Source organism: Physeter macrocephalus, chromosome 20 (assembly GCF_002837175.3).
Source record: "Physeter macrocephalus isolate SW-GA chromosome 20, ASM283717v5, whole genome shotgun sequence".
Classification (NCBI taxonomy): Eukaryota; Metazoa; Chordata; class Mammalia; order Artiodactyla; family Physeteridae; genus Physeter; species Physeter macrocephalus.
This window is the reverse complement of record NC_041233.1, coordinates 7,043,348-7,055,434: the sequence shown is the minus strand read 5'-3', so window position 1 is coordinate 7,055,434 and position 12,087 is coordinate 7,043,348. Positions and strand designations below refer to the sequence as shown.

Genomic DNA, 12,087 nt, shown 5'->3' with positions numbered 1-12,087 from the left:
AAAAAAAAAAACAAAAAACAAAAAAACAGCCCACAAACTTAGACTTTGTGTCACCTTGAGCGACATCAGAGCTTAGCACACTTCATTTCAGAGGCTCTTTTCCTTTGGCCTTAATCATCCTGTTTCCCCATAACCTTTAAGGACATTAAAACTTAAAATAATAGCATGAATATTATTTCAAATACGTCTTTTGATGTCCCCAGTGGTGCCTTTCAAGTAACTAGAGGGAGTGAGGTACCCTGTCGAAGTGGTTGAAGGAGGCTCTGAACTCATTCATCTGCTCCTGGGTGATGCCCTTCGCATCTCTCATCAGCATCTGGGTCTCCACTTCGTTGATGGTTCTGGCAATGGTCGTCAGCAGCAGCTCCCAGCCCACACGAATGTGCTACCGAGGGAAACAGCAAACGATCAGCTCCAGGTCCTCCCAGCAGGTCAGTCTTGCCTCCTCATTTTCATAACAAGAGAGTCAACCCAAAGGGAGATAAGTAGGGCTTCCCTATGCTTTTTTTTTTTTAATTCTACTTTTCCACTTTTTTCGAGTCTCGATGGTGGGAAATGCTCAGAAGTGAGACCAGGGTTCTAACAGTGGCAACTGGCACTGTGAAGATAAAATATACAATGTACAATGTACTATGTGTCACTAGCATTTACCAAAGAGCAGGATGGGCCCTGGATTATACCCACAGGCCAATTTGCAAGATCAAATTGGGTCAAACTCGCCAAAACGTAATCGTCCAATTTCGGTTAAGTCTCTCCAAAGCAGTGCAATGAATTCATTGTTGTGATAATAATGATGATAAAGTTGTTGAGGATGGTGATGATAAATTAACAACTAGGTAGCGCTTGATCTAGTTCACAAAGCTTTTTCACATACAGTAACAGGAAGGGTTTAATGATCCCTTTCATACTTATAGAACAAAACAGGAACAGATGGAGACAGACGTGGGAGGAAGACACCCTGAGAAGGTGAAGTGGTCACAACCAGAAACCAGAGCGCCACAGGCCTGTGCGGTGCCCGTACCTCCATGGTGTAATTCGTGTGCTTGTTGTCAAAGACCAGGGCCTCCTGGATGAGCTGATGGTCGCCTTCCAGCTTGTCGATGTTGCTCTTGTAGTTAATGATGTTGTGCTCGTACTGCTTCAGCTGATTCATCTGGTCCTCCAGGGCTCCCGTGATCTGGATGGAGCTCCGGGCAATCTCCTGGTGGAGGCATGAACAGGAGAAGAAAACAAGGTGAGCCAGCCTTTCAGGTTACTACGGGGGCCTTCCTGCTTCTGCTTCCAATGCTATGGTGGCATTAGGCGGCAGCTAGAGACACTTGCTTTTTCAGATAAAGTGGGAAACAGGATAGTACCGCAGCATGAAGCAAGCTCTATTTCTAGTCTGTCTAGAGAATGGGGAAAAAACAAAACAAAACCACCAAGATCCATAAAAGCAAAGCAAGACGGGTAAGAAAGGAGCCATTTAGGCCTCTTCCAGTGAACACAGATGCCTCCCTGGGCTGGAGCTGCCTCTTCTGGAGGAGGCCAGGGGATGGTCTGCATGAATGCAGCTGCCAGGGAGATTTCAGACCACTGGATGCTTCATCACCGGTCAAAAGAATTTCCTAGATTTTTAGATGTCCTCCTCTTAAGAAAAAAGTTAACATTTTATCACTAAAAGGGAGGCTGGGAGAAGAATAAATAGGCCAATAAATGTCTCTTGGCTGTTCTTGGTGATAAAATGAACCCAGAAATCAGTGTCATTCAAAGATTACTTTTCCCTGAATATTCTGAAAATGCCAAGTATTTGTGAGTCATTAGGGACGGACGGTTTAAAAATCTAGGTCTTGTAGAGGCTGAAAACTGAGAAAGAGACCTATCACCATTCTTAAGGACAGAATGAATGGATGGCAGCAAGAACAGCCTCAACTTTGGTGCACAGGTGCCCTCCCTGCCCCCCACCCCACACTGACGCTCACGGGCGCCCAGGCTGCAAGAGCCCAGGGCCATCAAGAGTAAGGCCCGGGCTTCCCTGGTGGTGCAGTGGTTGAGAGTCTGCTTGCCAATGCAGGGGACACGGCAGCTGGGCCCGTGAGCCATGGCCGCTGAGCCTGCGCGTCCGGAGCCCATGCCCCGCAACGGGAGAAGCCACAACAGTCAGAGGCCCGCGTACAGCAAAAAAAAAATTTAAAAAAAAAAGAGTAAGTAAGGCCCACGGCGACCCGGATGGTGCTCTCATGGCACTGAGTGGAGACGGGTCGTTGTGTCAGCTCAGGGACCGATTTGGAGGCTGTGACAGCCTCCCTCTGAAGGGCACTAACCCACCTCCATCTTGTTCTGGATCCAGGGCCCAATGGCATTGGCCTGTGCGGCGAACTGGCGCCGCAGACGCTCATTGGCATGCTGGCGGGCCAGCTCCTCCTGCAGCGACTGGTCCCGGATGGGCACGAGCTGCTTCACCTGCCAGGGTTCAAGGGCAACAGGGGTTAGAGGCCAGCTGTGGTCCAGGAGGAGGGACCAAGATGGGTGGTGGTGGCTGAAGGGCAGGGGTGGGTGCAGAGAGAGGGGGAGGGAGAGCGGGGGGAGGGGAGGGAGGGAGGGGAAGGGGAGTGGGGCCCCTACTTTAGGGACTAAAGGAAGAGCTCAGTCTAGCCTCGACTGCCACCCAGTGCTTCCACTGCCTGCTGAAAGACTGGCTAAGTCTGCAAGAGGAACACTGACCGTTCCTCTAGCCAGGGGCTCTCGGCCTGCAGTACTAACCCTGCGGGGAGCTGGGTCCAGGGTGCAGAGAATTTGTGAACTTGAATGAGGGAAAACTGGCATCCTTATTTTCACCACCCCTAATGGAAAATGAGCATTTCCTTTGATTATGAATGTGGGCACCAAATCCACTGTGACTTTATCACAACAGAAATCACAGACATTCTCATATACATTAGTTACTGCCTGCCTCTCAAAATACCATACACACTCATCACTACTCACAATTATTAGACCTGCTATTAGATCTTGGTTTAAAATGTGGTAGTAAAGAAGCACTTACACTACTACATCCCAACTTTATATATATATATATATATATAGCCTTTCATTAAAATTTATTTTTTATCGAAGTACCACTGATTTACAGTGTTGTGTTAGTTTCAGGTGTACAGCAAAGTGATTCAGTTATACATATATATATAATATATTTTAATAACTTTTTAATATAATTTATTTCCTTTGTAACCTTAAATATTTTTTATGAATTTACACATATTATTATCAGAAGGGATCCACGGGCTTCCCTGACTTCCAAGTGGATCCAAGACACAAAAAAGTTGAGAACCCCTGCCAGTTTCAGGAGCTCAGTCCTATATGATGTTGGTCCACAGGAAAGTATCCTACCCCGCCTACATCTTTTCCATTCCATTTGTACCTTGTGATTTACACTTTAATGCTACGTCTCAGTTCTTTTTGAATCCGCAGACAAAAGAGCTACTTCAAGAAGGCTTTTCTGTGTGTTGGCAAAACTCCTGCTAAAGACATTATTATTCAATGTTCCTTTTACAAAACTCCCTCTGGCAAATTTTGCTTTATAACTTAGTGACAAGAGAAAAGTTTGTCTCACTTTAAGAAATGACACATTTCCCTTTTTTTTCAAGGAAACTACTTAGCTCAACACGTTTCCCTCTTCACTCCGGCTGTCAGAAGAACAGAGCTAATTTTAAGGCCAAACACAGTAACTAATTATGGTCTCTCAGATGAACACTCTCTTTCCCATACCTGTTTTTTTTTTTTTCCTCTTTGCATCGTTTATAACTAAACCATTGCTGAATGTGTGTTTTTACAGCAAGCCACCTCAAATGCACGTGGTGGACTTCTTAAAGACTATGTAGTAGCATACTAAGATGATCGTGCCTCAATTTAAACATGAAAATACATCTTTCTTAAGAATGAGACAAAAAGGCTCAAATGATCCCACTGGATTATAATTAAATCTGTACGGTTTCCCAAAATATAAGAGGCAGCAAATTAGCAGGAAGTCCTTTGGTTCCCCAGATACCGTTTTCTCAGTAATTTTCCCGCATTTAAAATTCACACACACTTGGGACATGTCTATCCCATATTCTAAAAATTCTTTAATGGAGTACTAGCGGCAAGCTGATTCCATCAAATTTTCAGTTGGGGTTTTAAAAATAGTTTCCTTTATGGTATTAGTATCATAACCTGTACTGAGTTTGCCAACATTGATAAGGTTTTCCTTAAGGACAATCATTTCTACTTTCTTTCCTTGCAAATCACAGAAGCTGCTAATAGTATTTAAGAGTATAACATATTTCATCTGTTAAAAACAACAGGCCCAAAATAGGGTGGAGTGCTAAATCCCACTCCACCAGACCAGGACTTAACTTAATTACAGTTTCCGCTCTCCCAGAAACGGAATCTTAGTCAATCAGTCATCTGGGTGGACCCAATCCCTCCCCTAAAGGAAAGTAACTCTGCAATAACCAATCTGCTTTTTTTTTTTTTTGCCAGATAACTTCCCTGTTCCTACTCCTTTCTGCCTATAAAAGCCTTTCATTTTGTTCACCTCCTTGGAGTCCCTTTCTGTCTGCTAGACTGGATGCTGCCCAATTCGAATCGATTTTTGCTCAAACACTTAAAATTGTTAATATGTCTCAGTTTCTCTTTTAACATTTCTGTGAAGACAACCCTGATCCTGAGGCAACGTCAGGCAGTCATTCTAACTCCCCCAGGGTTTCACCTCTTCCCCCCACCTCGGCTTCGAGAATGTCAGCCTCACCCCCTCCCCCCTCAGTCACCCACCTTGTCCCACTTGGACCGGATCTCGTCCACGGTGACGGTGCTATAGGGGTTGCTCGAGCTGATCCTGATGTTATAGCTCTGGATCACCTTCTCCACCTCGTTCTGGATGGCCAGGATGGACTGCCGCTCGCTGTCGGCCTCGGGCAGCGTGGCCTTGAACTGCTCGTGGGCGGTGATCAAGCTCTAAGCCAGAGACAGAGAGGAGAAAACCCGACTTACTGCAGTGTGAATTTTACAGGCTTGCTGTTCCCTTCAGCACGTGTATAAATGACTTTATAACTGCGGGAATCTCCAGTGGAAGACAAATTCTGGATGTCTTAGAAAAGCTATCTGGTGCACAAAAGTCAAGTTCCTCGAAAAGGGAAGAAAAGATCTCCTGATGACTCCTTGGTGGCTATTAATCCAAAGTCTTCAAAAAAATAATTGTTTTCTTTTTAAAAAATTATGTTTGATTTCATCATATATGATCCCCAGCTATTGTTTAGGTCATACTCGCCACTGACATACAGAACTTAAATCAGGGCTTCCCTGGTGGGGCAGTGGTTAAGAATCTGCCTGCCAATGCAGGGGACACGGGTTCGAGCCCTGGTCCAGGAAGATCCCACATGCCGTGGAGCAACTAAGCCCGTGCGCCACAACTACTGAGCCTGCGCTCTAGAGCCCGCGAGCCACAACTACTGAGCCCGCACACCTAGAGGCTGTGCTCCCCAACAAGAGAAGCCACCGCACCACAACGAAGAGCAGCCCCCACTCTCCACAACTAGAGAAAGCCCGCGCGCAGCAATGAAGATCCAACGCGGCCAAAAAAAAAAAATGTGTGGCTGTGTCCCAGTAACACTTAAAAAAAAAAAAAAAAAAAAAAAAGAACTTAAATTAGCTGCCCTTTCTAATGACCAGATTTACCTACAGCCCAAGAAAAGAACCTCACATTTGCTGCCTTTATACCTAAAGATCACCAGGAAGTATATCCCTTTCTCCAAAAGAAAAGGCCACAGAAACCAACTCCTTCTCCTCAGGCTTTATAAAACCTCCACTTAACAACCCTATACCCTTGGACCCTGAAGTATAAGACAGCAGCCCTTTATGCTCAGCTGTAGGAAGGTGCCACGTGGACCACCTTCCAGGGCGAAGCTAACACTCAGTTCAGATGCTACAACAAATCAGCTGCTAGCACACCTTTCACTAAACAGAGAAACTACTTCATGCATCAAGTATGGCTTCCAAGGCATACTTAGACATCTCACTTATTCCAAAAATAAATGATTTTAGGTGCCAACCTCTGCTTAAGAGTCTATGCAAGAAACACCATCACAGCCTCTTTCAGAAGACAAAGACAATGTTCAACAAATTTCTTTCCTCTTACACCCCGGTGCAAACCCTTCTAGAATGCTCCTTGGCAGGGAGATATGGGTTCAAATGCCAACCTTCAGTATTTCCTTTACATGTGGATGCTTTTCAATGACCTATCTATTTTACAGAAAAAAGAGAATCTAAAAGTATTCTCTCTATATTCCATTATACATCAAATTCAGTATACAATGGTCTCTAATATATTGGGTCCTGGCTATTGGAGAGGAACGCTCCTCCCTAACTCGATCACTTAGAGGTCTTATTTATAACCTGAAGCTCCAGCAAAAATCGAAAGCAGAACATTTTGGATGGTGGGAAGCAGAGGGTACTGATTTGTGGCTTCTTATGCTTTATGATCTGGCAAAACCCTATAGGTCTTAATGAAGGGTAATATGCAAACATTTGCAAAGTAGTTAACTCAGCAGCCAATAAACTCATAACTTGCTGTGACTAACTCCAAGAGCGTATGTCTATTTTGCTCATATGATTCCACATTCCATTTTAAAGAACAGACCCTTTTAGATGTAGTCACCGTTATCTGGCTGATGTTAATTTAGTTGCATTAAAGAGTGGTATACACATTTTTAAGCTAAAGGCCAAAGGGTAATATAGGTTTTCTAACCACATTTTTTTTTAAGTTAAAAAATGAGGGCTTCCCTGGTGGCGCAGGAACTTTATTCTACCTGTTTTAAAAAGAACAATGATGGCTTCCCTGGTGGCGCAGTGGTTGAGAGTCCGCCTGCCGATGCAGGGGACACGGGTTCGTGCCCCGGTCCGGGAAGATCCCACCTGCCGCAGAGCGGCTGGGCCCGTGGGCCATGGCCGCTGAGCCTGTGCGTCCGGAGCCTGTGCTCCGCAATGGGAGAGGCCACAACAGTGAGAGGCCCCCATACCGCAAAAAAAAAAAAAGAAACAAAACCAAAAAGAGAACTCTAAGTTTTTAAAATTACAATTCATTTCTGGTACAGTGAGAGCACAGAGCTGGCTTCAGTTACCTGGATTTCCTCAATGCTATGGACAATGAACATGTCTTGCAGATCCTCCATGGCGCCTTCCATCCAGTTGTTGAAAGGAGCAGCTCTCTTGGCAAACTCCAGGTGAAGCTGATCGATGGTTTCCAGCAATTTCTCAGTTCTCTGGAGATCAAATAGAAAACAGTGTTATCATAGGTTAAATCATAAAAATTCTCTGAACATGTAAAGATGCACTCCAAAGCAGTAAACTATTAGCTGACGTTTTGATGGTCACAATCCTCTCATCATTAGCTTGTGTATACAAAAGATTCACTGATGTTCAAATGATTAGGCTGAGACCTGCAGGTCTCCAAAGTGCCTTCTGAATCAGAGATGGATTTAACAACATCCAGAGTCACACTGTTCTGAAAGTATTTAAAATACTCTACCACATGTTACTCTTTTGAAAACTGAGAATCCACATACGGTATATAGGCACTTGCTTTCAGCTAAAGCAGTACTTTGTAAGTTATAGGACCTGATTCCCGAACCGTGCTGGTTCACAGAAAATTCACGGTATCTTCCTCATTTTATAATCAACAGTGTGCCTTTCCCAAAAGTCGCCTAGAGAAGACAGAAGGAACTACAGTTCCACATTCTTAAATCCTCATTCAGGATTTCACACAGAGACCCTTTTTGCCTTTCTGAGCATATGAAAGCACAAGGCTTCAAGCCACCGAGAATGGTACTACGCGTTTCCTATGGCAGAGAGGATGGGGAGCTGGCAGGGAAGCATCTGGTATCTTCAAGTCTTCCATAATTAGATTCATTTTTCCTCCTGTTCTAAAATATAGAACGTCTCTGTTATACACCTGGTCCTTCCTTTCTCTCAGCCTTTTTCTTTAGGTGGATATGTTAACAGCTGGCTGGCATCGAGGAAGCTTGGTATCACATGTGTTAAGTTTCATCAGAGTCAGGGTGAAAAGACTCAGAAAACTGCTAACTGCTTCTTTCCGTCACGTCGTCTGAGTCTTCCGTGGTGAGAGACGATTACGTTCAGCTAAAAACCAGCTGTTTCTCCAAGCCTTATACTTGAACAAGGCCAAATTCATCCTGATTCTGTTTCATATCCATTTTTCCTTACTTCAACATGTGTTGCCATTTTCCCTTTGCACATCTCAACTTCCGTTCCTCCTGATTTCCTGACTCATTCATGGCTCAATTTACTTTCAGATAAGGACTCTGGGGAATTAACTGCCATTACTACTTCACACAAAATGAATTTATACCGTTATCTCATTACTACTGGATTTTTGTTTCTTTAATTCAAAAGGATGCGTCACTGCTGTATGGATAAATTACAGTACAAAACTACCAACTTTCCATTTCCCTCTTTCTCCTACTTTTCATGTTTTCTGTAGAAGCTCCTTTCACTAGATAATGTGTTTCAATTTATACACACCATACCACAGAAAAACAAAGTTGGTAACAGTGACTTACTGAAAGAGCCCCTATTAAAAGATTTCGTGCCAACAGGTGGCTTGGGGACTCACCTCCAGGGCCTCTCTCCTCTTCTGAGTGAGTGTTCCCAGCCTGTCCCACTGGTCACAGATTTTCTGGCACCGATCATTGATGTTCACAGCATCGTGATAGTCCAGTTCACTATCAGAAGGGAAAATAAAGACTGACTTTCCCAGATGACATGAAGAAAAGTGGACATGGGCTCAAAATAAACAGATGATAATTTAAAAAAAAAAAAAAAAGATCTGATGGGGAACTGGCAGGGTATTTCAGGGTTTTGTTCATCATCACCATCGCAAACAGTGATCACTATTCCCTTACATTACGAGAAGAATTAGTAAAACTCTTGGTGGCCAACAGATTTCTAAACAGAGCGTAAACGCTATCTTCTCGACGCCTCAGGCTAACTTTATTCTCCCTTTGTTTTCTTGGCCAGGCCTCCGGAGTGCCTTATTTTTAAGTGGTGATGTACCTGTAAATGAAGCCAAGTATCTGACCTGGAGGACAGTCCCGGGGCTGTGCTGAAGCCTCGGTGATGGGAACATCAAATGAGTCATGAGGGAGGGAGGAAGGGATCAGCTTGCACCCCACTGTGTCCTTGGCTGCTCTCAAAGGGCACGGGGCTGGATGGAGCCCCACGTCCAGCAGGGGCGCTAGGACTCTGAGCCTGGCAGGACAGAGTCCTTCCTCTTCTGACAGATTCCAACTCGTCTTACGCCATTCGTGTGACAGCAGGAACAAAATGATTTCTCACTCCGTCGCCCCTCTTCCTCTCCAGCCCCGTCCGTACAGCCTAACGGGATCTTTGTGACGAGAAGTAACTTGAACTTACCATTCAAGCAGATTCTCGACCAGAAGGTTAACCTATTATCTCTGGGGGTAAAAAGTTTGAATCCTGGACAAAATGTAATCACCCTTTTAGTTAAGATGAGAGCAAGACTCAGGGAGATTTAAAGACATCTTTAGGAGACTTCTCCTTCAAAAATGGTCCAAGGTGAGGCTTTTAGGAAATTCCCTCCTATCCATCCAAATCCATTTCCCCGAAGCTTAAGTTTATTTCTTCTTCCAACTCTAAATGAAGGCAATGGTTGTTTATTACTTGTTTTTTCTCTTAAGTGATATTAGCTTGTCCTTATTGAATGTTACTGTTTCTGTTACTGAATAAAGAAGATGCATACAGTTGTGATCTGAGTGTCATTTCAGTGGGTAAGAAGCTCCCTATCACCTAATGAAAGCCTGTCCAGTTCTTAAGAGCAGCTTTCTACATACACACACTTCACTAATTGAGATGGACTGAGATTCTGTGCTTATTATTATAACCAGAAAACCAAAACCAACCAAAATACACCAGCAATGTGCACAGCCTTGAATACAAAGTGAAAAGGCCATGGCCCTTCAAAATGCAACTATTAAAGAACAGAAAGATTTCAAAAACAAAAACCTAGGAACCGTCTCCTGATCCACAATGGAGACATCAACGCTCATCTCTCCGTGGTTATCTTTAGGGAGTACATTTTTCCCTCTTCTTTCTAATTCATACGTACTAGCTCTACACCTACTTGCTTTCAAGGACTTAGGGTTTGCATAACTGTGCATACTATTTTTATTTATTTATTTTATTTTTTTAATATAAATTTATTTATTTTATTTATTTATTTTTGGCTGCGTTGGGTCTTCGTTGCTGTGCGCGGGCCTTCTATAGTTGCAGTGAGTGGAGGCTACTCTTCGTTGCGGTGAGCAGGCTTCTCATTGCGGTGGCTTCTCTTGTTGTGGAGCTTGGGCTCTAGGCTCACGGGCTTCAGTAGTCGCGGCACGCAGGCTCAGTAGTTGTGGCTCACGGGCTCTAGAGCGCAGGCTCAGTAGCTGTGGTGCACGGGCTTGGTTGCTCCGCGGCATGTGGGATCTTCCCGGACCAGGGCTCGAACCCGTGTCCCCTCCATTGGCAGGCGGATTTTTAACCCCTGTGCTACCAGGGAAGCCCTATTTTTTTTTTTTGTACTTTTAATAACTGCACAACCACGTTCATTATTTTAGAAAAGGTAAAAAGGAAAGGGAGACTAATAACAGTAAGCTGAGCACAGCTTTAAATTCAGTGGTTCCTCTCTTGACTGTGTAAAGAAATACACATTGAGGATACCGAGAATAATAATAACATAAAAGTATTACCTAAATTTAAGGGCAACACTTAAAACCATTCCAAATTACTTATGGGAGCTATGATAGAGCATTAAATTGCTTGAGTTTCTCCCCCTTATTTTATTTGTAATTGTTCACAAGCAGCCAAACAGCCAACATGCAAGAAGCATGAGAAATAAGATAAGAGTAAGGCCACAAACACAGTGAACAAATTAGATACGAAGACCACAAAAAATTAAGAATATATTTAGGCAAGGCCGAATAGGAAGATATTCTTAAAAGAGGCCATCTCTGTTAATTAAGGCATTTGCTCTGGGTAAGAGTGAGCAACATGGGGTTCTTAAAATGTAACATATCATAATAAACATTTATTATTGGTTGTTTAAAGTTATCATTATGTGACAGGCTCTAAAAATTGTGCACATATATCCGTGGTTATAATGAGAGACAGAGGAGTAGGGAATGAAATTCTGTATTTATCAAAAGGAAGCAAGGGTCTTAAAAAAAAAAAAAAAAAGCTTAGAAACACTGCAGGGAGGCCCCTCTCCCAGAGGGTGGCCACAGCCAGAGGCAGCACCACCTGGACCAGTAGGGCCTACAACCCCCACTGGGTAAACCAGCCTGGGCTCAACCTCATGCTAGCTCCTCCCATAAAACAAAAACCATGAAAATGAAATAGCACTTATTTGACGACAAAGAAAAGTGGGGCCTTAATGTTTCTTCCTTCAGAGGTGTCTTGTTTATGGTTTCCGGGCGGGCAATGTGGTCCCGTCTCCTGCACCCAGGCCTGGGTGAAGCCGCCTTTGCGAGCCGTGTTCTGTCCTGTTACTTGTTTCTCATCCTCTTGGATACGAAGCTGCCTGTGCTGGGGCTGGGGGTGCTGCCCGATGGGAGGACACAGGGACGCTACCACAATCAAAGCACCAGAGCGGAAGTCAGTGCATCTCTTTAAAAAAAAAAAAAAAAAAAAAAGGGGGGGGGGGGCTTTTTTTTTTTTAAGATTCCACATATAAGTGATATACAATATCTGTCTTTCTCTGTCTGGCTTACTTCACTTCTTCACTTAGTATGATAATCTCTAAGTCCACCCATGTTCCTGCAAATGGCATTATTTCATTCTTTTTTATGGCTGAGTAGTATTCCATTGTATATATGTACCACATCTTCTTTATCCGTTCATCTGTCAATGGACAGTTAGGTTGCTTCCATGTCTTGGCTACTGTAAATAGTGCTGCTATGAACACAGGGGTACATGTATCTTTCTGAATTATAGTTTTCTCCAGATATATGCCCAGGGATTGCAGGATCATATGGCAACTCTATTTTTAGTTTTTTT

At 43.8% G+C, this 12,087-nt stretch overlaps 1 protein-coding gene across 1 annotated transcript in view; it reads right to left on the bottom strand.

The window, feature by feature from the left end:
• ACTN2 (actinin alpha 2) overlaps positions 1-12,087 on the bottom strand; it is a 79,998-nt gene that overhangs the window by 5,710 nt on the left and 62,201 nt on the right. Inside the window, exons 13-18 of the mRNA XM_024115694.3 lie at positions 8,648-8,756; positions 7,137-7,277; positions 4,792-4,974; positions 2,308-2,442; positions 1,022-1,201; positions 239-385 (exon numbers count right to left, since the gene is read on the bottom strand). Of these exons, the coding sequence (XP_023971462.1) occupies positions 239-385; positions 1,022-1,201; positions 2,308-2,442; positions 4,792-4,974; positions 7,137-7,277; positions 8,648-8,756 (895 nt within the window). The remainder of the gene's footprint in view (positions 1-238; positions 386-1,021; positions 1,202-2,307; positions 2,443-4,791; positions 4,975-7,136; positions 7,278-8,647; positions 8,757-12,087) is intronic.